The sequence below is a fragment of the Tyto alba genome, unplaced genomic scaffold (genome assembly GCF_018691265.1).
Source record: "Tyto alba isolate M040663 unplaced genomic scaffold, T.alba_DEE_v4.0 Super-Scaffold_7, whole genome shotgun sequence".
Classification (NCBI taxonomy): Eukaryota; Metazoa; Chordata; class Aves; order Strigiformes; family Tytonidae; genus Tyto; species Tyto alba.
The window spans coordinates 11,752,671-11,767,997 of NW_024881328.1; the positions used below are offsets into that span (position 1 = coordinate 11,752,671).

Consider the following 15,327-nt stretch of genomic DNA (forward strand, 5'->3'; position numbering starts at 1 on the left):
AACAACTTTTGATCTAAATGTGCAGGGAGATCATTAAACGGAGGGAAGGTCTTGGTTTAGGAGCTGCAGCTGACTCCTCTGGTAGCCCAGCACTAAGTTGGCTGAGATGCACAGAGAACTGGTGGGGCAAAGAGCAGAGATGAATCTAAACCCTCCACAGCTTTGTTTGCAAAAGAAGCAGGCTCTGACCTTGACGCACGTCCCCTGGGGTGCAGGGACCCCGACTCCTTCACCGAGGGGGTGGATGCTGCTGGGCCAAAGCCACTGCTTCAGAGGGCTGGGAGAGGGTGTCTGCTCGTTCCCCGCACACAGGGACGGCTGCAGGAATCACCTCAAAGAGATCCTGGAGCCAGGGAGGGTGTTGGGCCCTGCGTGACCTCAGGGCTCCTGGCTGCCGGGCTGCAAAGCCCCTCAAGCCGTGTCTTGCCAGCACGGCAGTTTTGGGATGCTGCTGCTGCACGTTGTGGGGCTGGAAGTAAGTGGGAGCAGCTGTGCTGCTGCGCACAACGAGGACAACAATGAAATGGTTAGGGAAATATTTTCACAATACAAAAAAAAATGTGTGTTTAATTTCTGGGGAAGAAGAGGGGAAGTCATGAGTGTTTTGCAGAAACTGCCAGTGCCCAAAGTTCAGCCTCGGCCATGAAGAGCTAGGAGAGGTGGGCTGGGGAGGGAGCTTGGTCTTGAGAGGATCTGAGTCGCTGGGTCTGAGACCTCACTGAGCTGGAAAAGGGGCTGAGGTGGCAGCTGGGGACATAAGATCTCCAAACTAACCTGGGGTTTGAGGACGCTGGAGTCTGGAGTTTCCATTTAGACCTTTCTCTCAGCAAAGCATAAGTCAAACATTTGCCACCTCTTCTCTGGCTCCACCAAGGTCCTTCTGGTGTGAAGTTGAGTTCACTTTGAAGCTACTCCACCTTTTTCGAGGCGTGGGCAGTGCCAGCGGTGGCCTCTCCTTCCAGGCATCCCTTCTGGAGGGCATCTCTGGTGAAAGCAGTTTGGCAAAGAGGAAGGTCAGGGGAAGACTTTGCTTTTCTTCACATTTGCACAGCCTGTGACTCAGCCCTGTCAGCTCCTTCCGTTGTGTTCGTCACTTCAGGAAGCTTCATCTCTGCCTCGGTGCTTCCCCAGGTGACCCTAACAATCTTCTGTTTCCAGTTCATTTCCCTTTTGCCCTGCTTTCTCAGAATCGTGGTGGCATAGCTCTTTCAGGGGGGAGAGGTCCTTTTTCAAAGGAGTTTCTTCCTTGTCTGCTTTGACCTGACTTTCCTGCACAGCTCAGAGGACATCTTGCATTCATGTCACGCTAGCTGTTTTCTCCTGACCCTATTTCTTCTGCTCTACCTCCTTCTCTCTTTTGTGCAGGACTTGTTGGACTGCTCCTGGTTTGTTTTAGGGATGTACCCAAGTAAGCGTGTGCAAGCTACACGCTTTCAGTAGTTGGTGAGACATCAATTTGAGGTTCATGCTGCTTGCTGTTCTTTCCAATTTTCTAGGAAAACACCCCTGGACTGTACGCAGTCTGGGGCAGCAGAATTTTTCATGTGTCCCCCCTTAGATGTTCTCTCAGCTGAAGTGGAAAGAACCTTTCCCATATCTTCAAAGTAAAATAGAGACATGCACTCTATAGATGTGTCTTTTTCTTGCCAGCCAGTACACTACATAGCTTAAGAGGACCCAAAGTCAATACCTGCTTTCCTGTTAGTCTCCTAAGGGATGGATTTGGAAAAGCTTATTCCCCTCACCCTCTTCTTTTTCAAGTGATCTGTATGCTCTGCAGAGAGGAAAAAAAAACCCCATGTGGTCTGGATTTTATGTGTGCTGGAGTTTACTTTTCACTGCTCTCAACTCTTGTATGTGTGCAGGTGACCAGACCTCCTTCCGAGTTCAGGTTCGGCAAGTGGAGGACTATCCTGTGGACCTCTACTACTTGATGGATCTCTCCCTGTCCATGAACGACGACCTAGATAATATTCGCAATCTGGGGACCAAGCTGGCTGAAGAGATGCGAAAGCTCACTAGCAATTTCCGGCTGGGGTTTGGCTCTTTCGTGGACAAAAACATTTCTCCTTTCTCCTACACGGCACCAAGATACCAAAACAATCCCTGCATTGGGTAAGTGGCAAGTGCACCCCAAAGGGACAAGCCCTGTGCTTGCACAGAGCCTGGCTGCAGTCTTCTCTTCCCATTCTTGCTTTCAATAACGAACCACACTTAAGCCCCAGCTTTTGGGAATGCTCATTAGCCATGGCTGTCACTGTGATGCTCCAGAGTGATTCAAACCAGGACAACTTCCAATTTTGTAGTTCCTGTTGGGAGATCTCTACATCTAGAGATGGGATACTGTTGTATCAGGAGCCTGAACCTATTTTTAAGTACCTGAAGAGGATGCAGTCATAGCAAGCTTTTTGACAGGCTTTTTCTTCTTAAGAAAAAGGGGCAAGAGCCAGAAATTCCTGATTTCTGATCCTAGCTCTGAGTCATAATTTGGCCTTGAGTAAATCAATTAAGCTCTGTCTCCATTTTACAGATAAAGAGACCAAGGCAATGTAAGTCCTTCTCAACAGAAGTGTTTGGGGGAAGTGAGATTTGTGACGGCCTGTAGTACTGATTAATGAGTTCTTGTAAAGTGTTTTGAGGATGTCAGGCAGGTTTTTTTCATCTTTACTGCTGTGGAAGGAAAGCAAACTGGCAGTTGCAAAAGACACAAATGGTGTAGTTTGCTTTGTGGTGATATCAGAGCCTTCCTCCCTTGTTTGTTTTTGCTTGTTGGTGTCTTAGCTAGTCTTTTTATTTGCCTTTTAACCACCTGAGTCGAGATCAAGTCCATTGAATTGGAGATTATGTCAGAGTGAAATTGGGTGTAGTAGAGGATATCCAGGCTCAGATGGGTTTGGAGGCTGGCACAAAAGGATGGATACAGCAGCCTGTGCCCTCCTGGGAGAATGTCACCATTGACACTTACCTTCATGGTCCCTATCTTCACCTCTTCCATCACTGGGGTGCTTTCTATTCATGTAAGGACTGTAAGGTTAGCACTTTTATTTGAGCCATTCATGTATACTTAGATTGCAAGATCACCACACAGATGGATGCCAGGCTCTGCAAGCACGCATCCTTTAAGTTTTCCATATGAGAGGCAGATTAAAGAGAGCTTGCATCAGCTGTGAATTTCTAGGCCAACTTTTGGCATTTACCAAGCATTTGGCATCTCATTTGGCATCTCAATGACCAGACAAAATTTTCTGTATTCTCTTTTCACCAGTTCTGTCCAGAGAGGAAAGTCAAATGTATTTTAACACTGAAAACTCACGCTTTGGTCATGAAGCATAGCAAAAAGTGACCACGCTGACTGATCTGGGGAGGTGGCTCTGCCACCATGGCACCATACACCACACTATTCTTAGCTCTTTCCACCAGAAATTTGACATGGCCCCAGAAGGATGCTCTCGGGCGTCTCTGTTGTCCTCAGTCTCCATCACCCACACATGTTGCTCACAGACTGGGGACAGAATTTCGCTCCAGCTGGGGAAATCCTGGAAACTTTGTTTGGCTGATGTGTGATTTAATTGAAGTGACATGGCTTTTGCTGAGTGAAATGGGGTGAAATGTGCTGGAGAGGAGGGGTGGGAGAGGAGGAGAAGATGGAGCTGGATAACTCTGCAGCAAGGCATGCCTGTAACTGCTGATGCCCTTTCATCAAGGATATCCAGAGCTGTTGCCTCAGCTTTTCCCACCATCATCAGTCTGTCTGCACGTCCTTTTGGTTTTACCCAGTTGGTTGCCTTTGTGTTCATGGGTTATATTAAGCCAGTTTGGTCTTGGGAAACCGTTTAGGAAGGATTGCCCAAGGGAGCTTATCAGGTGGGTGCTCCCTTCCAGTTGCCATCTGTCTCCTCTTCATCCACACCAGCGGTGCTGGCTCCGGCAGCGTTGCTGTCCCCTGCCTGCCCTGTGAGCAGGGGGTGGGTTGTCAGATGTGGTTTTGTCTGCAGATATTTCTAGTGTCAAAGCAGACTTTGTCCAGTAGCCTGCTTGCATCTAAGAAAAACTGCAAGTAAACATGAGCTGTGGTGGGTGTAATGGCTGTCCTGCAGGTCTGAGTGGCTGTCCTGCAGACCCGTTTTTATGTGCAGTCTGGCTGCGATCCCATGTGCCTCCTCCATCTCACCCCAGCTTGCTGCTCACCCCTGCTCAAGGCTCAGCATCCTGGCTGGGACCTCCTAGGGAGCCAGGATGTGGCCTCTCGCAACCATGGTGTCATTCAAGAGAGATAATGTGAAGGAAGCAAAGACCAAATTTAAAAAGATAAGGAAGGCAGAGAGTTTGACCGAACACTTAATTGTCCATCTAACTGTGATATGACTTTTGAAGGTGACAGCCTGAGATAACCCACCCACACTGCTGTGTGCCCTTGTGTAGTCACTCAGATATCCACCGTCTGTCCTGCTGCTGCCTGCAGCTTCCACAAGCAAACCTGGAGCATAAAACAAACAAAAAAGGATTAAATTATATATCTTCGTGGGAGGTGGAACCCTATAGTGTGTCAGTGTTTTCTTTTTGCACCAGGGCTCTGGCAAACCAAGCACCCAGATGCATTGTATGGGTCATGGGCTGCTTGCGGGGACCCTGCAGTGCAGAGGCTTCAGACATAGCAAACTCCTCGCCTTGGCCCTAGGTGCAAGCAGGATGCAAGTCTGAACATGAGGCTAATCATAAGGGAAGGCTCTAATTGCCAGCCAGGCATGGGGCAGTGGGACCTGCCCCGTGGTTAGGTGTGAGCATGGCTGTGCGGGTGGAAATCCCTGCTCTGGGGTCCCTTGTGAGGGATTTGAGTTCCCAGCAGTGGTAAATCTTAAATGCTCCTTTGTGTAAAAAGCCTCTTACAACTTACCCCTAGTGGGTTATGGGTCAGCAGAGGCCTTTAATTGTTCTCTGGGTTTTATCTTTGAAGATAAGAGTGAATTAGTGCTAGCCCAATTCCTTTCTAAACAGATTTTCTTTTTAACCCTTCTTGTTCCTCTCCCCTGCACGCACTCACGATTACCCATGCCTTGGGAGCTGCTCTGCTGAGCTCTCCTGGACACATGGTGAGCACCACATCTGCATCCTGATAGTTTTTTATGGAAAAAAAAGTTTTCCTGGTAGCCTGCTGAAGCATTTCTCTGCCTTAGGGTGCCACTCCTACCTTTCTGCTCCAGTGGTGCTCTGGAAAACAGAGATGGTGTTTGATCACCAGATTGCAGTGAGAGTGGGAGGTTTCATGAGTTGGTATTAGTTATTAATGCATCTCATGTTGGGCAATTGCCAGGTGCCCGGTGATGTGCAGTGGGTGAAGGGTGGCACATATTGCCAACGAAACTGGACGACAGAGTGAAAATGCATATTGAAAAATAGGGGAAAAGCAGCTCTTGGCAGTAACGCTCCTGCGTGGTGCCCTTTGACACCAGCCCACCAGTTCTGCCAGTGTGGGGCACAGCTCACGCCGCCCTCCCGGGCTGCTGGGGAGGGTGGCTCTGCCAAAAAGCACCCGTTGCATCACTGTGGGTCATATCCTGGGCAGGCTGGTGTGTGGTGTCTCTACTCACACCATACATGGAGAGAGATGTTCAGTCCTGGTGAGATCTCTGGAAACTCCAGCTGCTCAAAGCCCCTGGGGAGAAAGACAAAAAAAAAAAAAAAAAAAAAAGGGGGGGGGGGAGCTCTACTGTAGAGTTTTGTAGATAAATAGCCAGATAACAAAGTGTCCAAAACATGAAGCCTTGCTAAAGTATTTCATTTCTCTGAACAGAAGTTTGGAGAGCAATGTGGTAGAGCGGGTGGCTTCTGCAGCTCTTGGCTGCTCCTGTGGTTCACCCCAGCTGACCACTCCCCTGTTCCTCCTGCAGTTACAAGCTGTTCCCCAGCTGCGTCCCATCCTTTGGCTTCCGCCACCTCTTGTCCCTCACGGATAAAGTTGACCGTTTCAATGAAGAAGTTCAGAAACAGAAAGTTTCCCGCAACCGAGATGCACCAGAGGGTGGTTTTGATGCAATTTTGCAGGCTGCCGTGTGCAAGGTGAGTTGCTCTGATTTCTGTGGTTTTAAAGCAAAGCAAAAGAGGAAGAGGTTTCTTCTCTGTTCTTGGACTAGGGTGAAGCTTCAGTATGCCATTTGTTGGAAGTAACTACTATATTTTTCTTGCAGAAGCCATGAAAAATGCCTTGAAAAGTAGAGGCTATTGTTTTCATGTGCTTTTGTACATGAACAGACAAAGAAAAAAATGCTAGCATTTTTTATAGTTTAAAAGGGTAAAATCAGAGTTTTTTCAAATGCAGATTTAGGGTTGAGATTTCATCACACAGTTAGATTTGTAGGTGCTGATCCCTGAGCACCTGAGATGAAATCCTTTAAGATTCATGTACACTTGTATGCAGCAGCACCGTGTGTTGGCTCAGTGTATTTCTTAAGTGTGTGTCAAGCACGTCTTGAAGTGGTTGACCCATGTTGAGGGTTGGAGCTGGTTCCTACTGCTCGTGCCTGCCCCCTTTGTGTGTGGGGCTGGATGATCCCACCTCTGGGTGCTGATAGCCTGCTTTCTCTCTTTGTCAGCAAAACTGGAGCTGTTAGCAGTAATTAAAGACAGTGTTCATTAGCTTGGTGCCATGCTAGCCATGTCCTTAGGGGTTTTGGAGATGTTTGCCTGATGATCTTTCTGGAAAAAATAGGTGTGTTGCTCTGTATCCCTTTGCATGTCAGGGATGGAAGTATTTGCTCTCTGCTGCGTGGCTGAGTTTCCCTGCTCGTCAGGGATGGCTTTGCTTGCTTTTTCCCCTCTTGACACAGTTGGGGTTTTGTTTGCTCCAGCCTTGCATAGTTCTTTTGTTTGGGTGTGTTTTCTTCTGGGTCTGGATTTTGGGAGCCGGGAGATAGGCATCGTCTGCAGGAGTGAAGGGACACAGGCTCATGGGAAACCAGATCTTCCCTTACCTGGCTTGGCTTCATGTATGCTTCATGCTCTTGGCAGGACTGAACCTGCCCCGTTGGATCCGATGCCATCCAAGAGTCATCTTCCCTCTCCCAGCCTGGCACAGATATTATTGGCACAACTACAGTGCTGCTCCCAATACTCATCTGGGTGTAAAGTGCTTCTCAGTTTTGGAGAGGTGGCTCTAATGGTTAGAGCAGAGACATCTCAGGATGATGACTCAGTTGTGCCACCCACTGTGTGGTTTTTCGCAGTCCTTTCCACCCTTTTATTGCAAAAATGGGACAACGTTTTCCTATGGTACAGAAATACTGTGGTGTGTATCACAAGGGCTTGTTTTGGAGGTGTTGGTGGAACGCAGGAGACCTGCAAGATATTTCCTGCACATTTGTGCCAGTCTCAAACTGTTGATAAGGACCAAAATCTTTGACTGTCATTCTTGAGTGTACATCGTGGTCCCTTCTATATTCAGAAAATTAATTTAGATGCTGGCACCATCTAAATTCAGGACTGAGCAACTTCTAGGAAGGGTGAGCAGAGGCGTGTGTGTGTGCGCTTGCATGACTCTTGGCATGATGTGGCAGGTCATGACAGAGGAATTTTTGCAGCCACAGCAGTTAATTAATTACCAGAGCTCGGGTGTGGGAAAGAAAGTGCACGGGACCAGTGTGCGAGGCAGGAGAACCGGCTGCACCATAACTCGCGCTGCCTTGGCAGCCCCGTGCTGTGGGTGGAGCAGCTGCCTGCTGGTCGCAGGCGTAAGCAGCAAAGGCTCTGTCCGTCCGGAATTAAAACGGCCAAAATTTTGGGCCAGCTGATTGACCTGCTAAGCCCTGTAGCGAAAATGGGAGCTTAGTGAATAATTTCCATAGTGGCGGTGGCCCATATTGGTCAGTGGCCACGGGCTGCGGTGGGGTTTAGCACCATCAAGGCGGGTGGAGGTGGCAGACATCTGGGGTGACAGGGAAGTGCTGCCTCCCAATGAGGATGCTCTTTGCTGCAACGAATGGTGCTTTGCATTTAACAGTGATTAATGAAGTATTGTGGGGACTAAACCCTGCACAGACAGTAGTTTCTACTAACTCAGGAACTGTTTCCCCTCAGTGCAGGGAGAGCAGCATACAGATGCCTTGATGACTTCTGGGGTGGGTTTCCTTGTCACTGCCGTGTTACCCCATTGCATCTCGCTGGCATGATCCAACTTTTTCCAGCTTTCACCCTTTCTACCATATGCAAACCCCAAGATATAGGGTGGTTATGTCCTTAGAAAGCCCTGTGCCTTTGGGGAGATGCAGTGTGTTGAACATGAAGTATTTTGTGCTTAGCAGCAGAGTTTGTGGCATCAAGGGGGACGTCTCAGGGAGAGCTGGTCATGGCATGGCAGAGCCTTGCTGTTTCCAAGCCAGAGCATCCGAGTGTGGTCTTCCCCTCCCCTTCAAGCACTGAGGTGTCAGAAACAATACCTACTCTGTTGACTAGGTATTTTTATTCTGTAATTCATATCAAGCATTTCTCCTGCATGAGCTGTCTAAGAGCTCTGTAACACTCAAGTCATTTTTTTGGCCTGGTTTTCAACCCAAGGAGTGGGGAAAGTTTGTACAGCTAATACAGACTAATGAGCAGGCCCAGGGTTTGGCTCCTTTCTGAAAGATGAAGATATGGTAAATGTTATTCTGGAGGCAATGAAAGAGCCAGAGACAATAAGCCTTTATCCTGATGCTAGAATAGTAAGCCAGGAATATTAATCAACCTTCTGTAATTACATTTTCCATTTCCAGTATTTTGGTTTTCTGCCATTCTTTAAGTGCAAGCATCATATGGCTTGGGGGTATGTATAAGTTTCAGGTCTTATATACTAAGATGCAGCAAGGGGATAATGCTGGATTAGAAAATAAAGTGTCTTTTGAAATAGTTTTGATTGGTGCTTGCTAGACACTGATACGTGGAGATGGCCGGGACATCTGGGAGACACTGAGGTGCCTTTTAAAACTATGCCAGACAAACGAGGTTTTGGCTTTTAATCTCTAGGCACACTTGTCTTGCACCTGTATCTGTTTCTTGCTTCCAAAAAGGTCTGTACCTGAGAAACTACTGGGGTTTTAGACATATTGATGAATCCAGGGGGATCTCCTGGAAGCTGATGTCTTGGCAATTGAACCGTTTTTATTCAGTGCCCAAAGCATAAATTTAGATACTTTTCAGGCTTGGAAATACCAATGCAGGGTTTTGCAGCCTTTTCAGTAGGATTTGGAGGACTGGGCTGTGCTGAGACAGCTGTGGCAGTTTTGCCAGTCACTGTTGGCTGTAAGGAGTGAGGAGCTGGTCTGTTGGGATATGGGAGGCAACTGCAGTTGGTCGTGGGAGTAGGGGCAGGTTCCATAGCGTGCGCAGCCCTGCGGAGACACGTCTTCCCTCTTCACTCTGCTTTGGGTCAGGTCCTACCCCTGCTTTCAAAATCCTTTATATCCCATGAGGATCAAAAACCAGATGAGTGGGCAGACGTCAGTGCAGGTTTTTTTTGTTCAACAATCCCAGTCCAGTAAAAATAAATGAAAGCCTCTTTGGTTATTTGTTTTAAACAGAGCAGAGTGCTGTTCTGGGTTTCGTGGTGGAAACTGCGTGCTGAAGACATGTATTTTCCAGCGCCTGGAAGCCGTTGGCGGAGGCAGCGTGAGATGCGGTGGCTCCTTGGCGTGCCGGTCTCTCCGGGTGCTTTTTCCATAGGTCTCCAGCTCTTCTGGTGTGGCATCGGCACTGGCTCGGCCACCCCATCTGAGACACCCTGATCCGATGCTCCGAGGCATCAAATGCTTTCAGTGCTCAGATATTGGCACAGAAGCTGTGGGTGCTCATTGCTTTTTGGAAGCGAGTTCCTAAAGTGAGCAACCAAAGCAGTTTCAGTGTTGTTTATGTGGGAAGAAAGCGTGTGTCGGAGGCACAGAGAGTTTGTCTGCAGAGGGATGCTTAGCCTCTGGTTTAAAGGTAGGCTGGCAGACAGGTGAACAGCAGCATGGCCCCTGAAGTGGCTTCATAACCACTGCTTGAATGCAGCTCGTTTCTTTGTGCGTAGAGCATTTCTAAGGAAATGAAACTCGGATTAATGCTTTTAATTGCTTTGGGAGTTTCTTGGACTCAATCATTAAAAAAAAAAAAAAAAATCAGCTTTGGTTATGCAGAGAAAAGTGAACTGGATGGGCTTCTGTCTGGTGGCTGGGTAGACTGAGAACTGCCTCTTACATTGTTAGAGCCATGACAACTTTTGGGTTGAGTTATCAAGAAATTACATTTTGTCCTGAAGATTTTGCCTTTTGTCCAGTGGGATCACTTCGGTGGAATGACTCCTGCTTCCTAGAGCAAAAAAGTCCTCGTTGTGTACTGAGCTGGACTGTAATGTGCTGGTACATGGCAAAGGATGTGTGTTGCCAAAGATTTCTTCCTGTGGACTTATTTGCATTGTGTGGGTCTTTAAAATACCATTAAAGAAAAAATACCTCCTGCAATAGGGAAGAGAAATAAATCTACCCTAGAATAGTGTTCCTGAAGCAAGAGTTATGTTTATTGGAAAGATCATCAGTCTTTGGGCTATGACTCACATTTGCAGGAGAAAACTGCGCTGGCAGCCATGATTCCGCATCGCTCTGCCCTCTTGCCCGGCCCATGCCAGCGCTTTCCGTAGGAAGCATCTTTGCAGCCAGGCTGCAGCAGTTCGTAGGCTAGCATGTTAATATAAAGCAAGGTGTAGGTGTCAGATTTTGCTAAATAAACTGAGCAGTAAGCTCTGGAGGAGTTGGGTATGTTCACCTGCCCTGCGTTCTCAACAGTAAGCTTTTACCAGCTTTCCCCTCATCCCTTCCCAAGGGATTTGTGCTGTGTTGCTCGGAGCCAGGGGGCTGGTGGGAGGGGGGGTGCTGGATGTGTGTGGGGAGGGGAGGAATGGGGCTGCGTTGTGGCCAGCCCAAGGGGAGGCTCTGAGAGATGGGGCTTGCTGGCTCGGGCCTCTGCTGCGGCAGGCTCTCCCTGCCATGGCTGGCGGGCAGGGCCTCGGCCCGCCCAGCCTGGCACGAGCTGGCGGTTGGGAGCAGCCAGCGGGCACCAGGGAGTGTGCTGCAGCAACAGGGTTTCCAAAAATTTCCTTTGGGCTTCTCTTGTTTCCCTCCACTTCCATTGCAACAAACAGCTTAAGTGTGCTGTTGTGGGCACAGATCTGCTTCTCAGGCCGATGCAAAGCCGGAAACCTGCAGAAGCTCCATGAGAGGGAAACATTTATCCACTAAATCTTATCCCTTTATTTGGAAAAAACCCCTATCCCTGCATCTCTCTCCATGCAAGGATGGTGAATAATGTCTGGTCCTTGCACAGAGTGCCTATGCATGAGTGTTACAGCTCAGAAACAGCCTTTAGAAGTGGGTGGTAATGAAACTGCTGAGTGGGGGGGATATTGCAGCTTTCGCTGTTGCCTTGCCCAGTCCGCGGAGCTGAGGAAACAAGGTCAGATTAAATGTGTGTGGAGGAATTTGGCAGGTCTCCTTTGGCTATAAAAGCAGCTGAAATTCTTATTCTTGGATCTGGGTAGAGAAGGTCTGGTGGACAGTCCACATACCTCCCCATGCCTTTTTAAGTAAGTGTGTTGGAAGGAGATATTGGGAAATGCTAGATGGGCCCCTGACATTTTGTTTTCTTGCCAGGGATGGGTGGACAGGAGCATGATGCTCTTCCAATTAGTGCTAATGGATCTGCTGCTGGATGGGTGCATGGCTGGGACCATGTGCAGGGCGAGGGGCAAAGCGTGGGCTTGTCAGGGGCAGACTGGCTATCTCACAGGGTTTTTTTTTTCCCCCAGGAGAAGATCGGCTGGCGTAAGGAGGCATCTCACCTGCTGGTCTTCACAACGGATGACGTGCCCCACGTAGCCCTGGATGGAAAGCTGGGGGGGCTGGTGCAGCCCCACGATGGCCAGTGCCACCTGAATGAAGCCAATGAGTACAGCGCATCCAGCCAGCTGGTGAGGGGGACATGGGGGCCCAGCCCTTGGAGACCTTGGGGTGTTGGTAGACCTCTCTGGAGACCAGCCACCCCCCATTCCAGCAGCCTTTGGCAAACACACCCCTTGACCAGCATGGTTTCACCTGCTCTTGCAGTTTGCAAATAAAATCTGCAGTTCCCCTTGGGCATCTCCCCTGAGTGAATGCTTCTGTGATGCTCGAAAATGAGTTAGGAGCTTAGTGAGTTCCTTGAGGGCTCATTGCAAAGGAGGAAAGAGTAACTCAGTGTCCTGAAGAGCATCAGATTTTGCCTGCAAAATGTAGAGGAAACATAAAATATGTAATCCCTTCTCTAAAATGTCCAGTGGACTGTCATCTTCTCTCTGGGGAGGCTGAGCTACACTAGCAAGCACAACAAGACACTTTCTTATCCACAGCCTTTGAGCACAACACTAACATATGTCTTAGTAATAAATAGACAAACTGTCCCTTTTTTAAATTTAAACTCACTGGAGGAAACTTCTGGGGTGGATAAGTACTTGTCTACTGCCTCATTATCACGAAGGGTGCTTTATTCAGCAAATCACAAGCACTATTTATGATTTTTGTTCCTGCATGGGTATCACTTCGTAATGGGAGGTGTTTCTGAATGGAAGCTAGGATCCTCAAGAAACCCTTTCCACCCACCTATGCAGTCCTAGCAAGCATGTGTGTACTGGAGTACAGTCCCTGTACCGACATGGGATTATGTTGTGGAGCTGGCATGTGGATGATGCCTTGGTGTTTCCATGTTTAAGTCTCAGAGGCTCTCAATCAGCCCTCTGGTCTTCAAGTAAACAAGGGGTTTTCTTCTGAGGACAGCACTATGGAAGAAGCCTGGAATTTGAAACTCAAACCGATTCATTATTTTTAAGTTTGTGGGTAGCTAGAGCAGTATCTTCCTGCCATCCTCTCTGTCTGAGAAGTCTGCAGATTTAAAGAGCTTATTGTAATCTCTTTATGGTTCCAGTATGCAGAAAGAACAGGCAATGGATGTTTCCGCTTTGGAAGAAAAATCATGCATTTCCACTTACTGCTGTTCTAGATTTCCCTGCCTTACATCCGTGGAGACAGCAGCCAGATTATTACACACGTGCATCTGCTGGTGGCAAAGCAGGAAGAGGAAAGAAAGAAATCCAGTGTTTCAGGTGTTGCTGCAGCTCATGGTGTTGTCAAGCATAGATTCTAGTGAAAGGTGCAACAGAAATATTTAAGGGATGACTGAATTTCTGCTATTTCAGTTGGAATTGTGCTGATACATGAGGGATTTCATCGCGTGACAAAACGTGCCATGTTTCTGGAATTACTTTTTCTGTTGGGAGAAGAGCAATGAAATTAGTCTTTGTTTTTGTGTTACCCATCAGTCTTTCTGCCCTTTTTGTGCCCCTAGGATTATCCTTCCCTGGCACTTCTTGGGGAGAAACTTGCTGAAAACAACATCCACCTGATTTTTGCTGTTACGAAAAGTCATTATGTCCTGTACAAGGTAAGCGCTGCTGAGCCACCCAGAGATTTAAACGCCTCTTGAAAGCATCTTTCTCCCAGCACTGTGGAGCGGAGGCAGCTGCAAGTGTGCCTGTGTCTATGCAGCCGCAGGCGTACATGTGTGCAGCCACAGACACGTGTGTATGCAGCCACAGGTGTGCGTGCGTGCATCCACAGACATGCGTGTATGCAGCCGCAGGCGTGTGTGCAGCCACAGACATGTGTATGCAGCCACAGGCGTGCGTGCGTGTGGCCACATGCTGCCTGCGGGGCTGGCAGGGGCAGGCAGATGCGGGCAGGCGAGGCTCAGCCCGCCGTCCCTCCCCGCTAGTCCTTTCAGCAAAAAGCACTACAGTTTCTTAGGGCAAACAGATATGTATGTTAGTGAGCATGTGAAGACCTAAAATAGACTCCGGCTTAATCTTGGTGTTCGGATGGCTGCCAGCTGTGCAGCATGCGAGAGAGCAGAAACCTGTTCAACCCATTCTGCAGTGACTTAATCCCATTACCTAATCGCGTGCAGTGTTTCTGCCCAGCTGTGTTTTTCCATCACGGAGTCCAGGGCCCCAGTGCGCCACATACAATTTGAACTCCCTCCCTATCCCTGCTCTCCCCTCCAAAAGGAAAAGGCGACCCAAGCTGCAAGGGCCGGCCTGTGTCTGGAGCTGCCCTGTGGGGTTTTGCTCATCTGCAGATGCAGAGGAGGTATTTCAGGTAGGGTCACTTTCAGAAACCTCCGCTCCAGCTCTCGAGGCTTGAGCAAAAACAGCAAGCAGCCACATTGCTACTGTCAAGATGCTGCTGCTCACCCACAGAGAGGAGGAGGGCTGAGCTCATTCTCCACCCCCTTCCCCGGGGATGTGGCCTGTCCCTCCTCGCCCTCTGCTTTCCTCTCTGCATCTCAGCATTTTCTTTAATTTTCTTTTATTTTCAAGAACTTTACCGCCTTGATTCCTGGGACAACAGTGGAGATTTTGCACAAAGACTCCAAGAATATCATTGAGCTGATCGTCAAGGCATACAACGTAAGTGCATTTTAATACCACAGCTGCTGTTGTGCAATGTGCCAAGAGCTCGGCCAGCTTGCCTTTCCTCAGCGTGCTCCACCCGGCTTGGCTGCCTCCCTTCCTGGTCCTCCACACACTGCCAGAGCTGGGACATCCACCTTGGGGAGGGAAACAAGGTGTGTGAAGTGGAGAAGGAGCATGGGGATACCCAAGGGAGCCTGCGGCAGAGATTTCACCCCACGTCTCTCATGTGCAGAATTACCCTCAAAATACAGCCCCGATCTAAAACAATTCTCTCTGAACACCCTACCAATAGGTAAAATAGATTATTTCTTTGCGATCTGATGTGAAGAGGCCTCCCAAGGACATGACTAGCCTCCACTTAAGATCACGTCCTTGCGTTGGTCTCTGTGCAGCACAAGTTGGTCCTCAGCACCCCATGAGCATCACCATGTCTCTTGGGTCTCAAAGGAGCCCTGCGCATGTGTCCTTGCCCGTGCAGCCTGCCCAGCCACAATGGGGTCCATGGAGGACAGCAAAAGACCTGCAGCTGTACTGCTGACCTGATACTGTCCATCTCTGTGAACATCAGGGGAGCAGATCAATTAGAAGCAGCTAAATTGCACGTTTGTTGGGTAGTTGGTCATCAACATTTCTGTTGACTTCTCCCTGAATTCTTATGGGTTGGCTCTTTGTGCTTCTGGAAGTATATTGCTGTTTTGGTGTTGGGCATGGAGGTCTGACCTCATAATGGATCAGCCTTCAGGTAGGGTTCTTCATGCATGGGACCTGTGAACACAGCTTTTGATGGCTGCAAGCTCTTCTTCTCGGTGCTATGCTCATTAGTG

General features: G+C 48.7%; 1 protein-coding gene across 1 annotated transcript in view; it reads left to right on the forward strand.

Moving 5' to 3' along the window:
- Window positions 1-15,327, forward strand: part of ITGB5 (integrin subunit beta 5) — a 63,390-nt gene that overhangs the window by 15,779 nt on the left and 32,284 nt on the right. Inside the window, 5 exon segments of the mRNA XM_033003402.2 lie at window positions 1,866-2,115; window positions 5,889-6,057; window positions 11,807-11,968; window positions 13,378-13,473; window positions 14,408-14,497. Of these exon segments, the coding sequence (XP_032859293.2) occupies window positions 1,866-2,115; window positions 5,889-6,057; window positions 11,807-11,968; window positions 13,378-13,473; window positions 14,408-14,497 (767 nt within the window).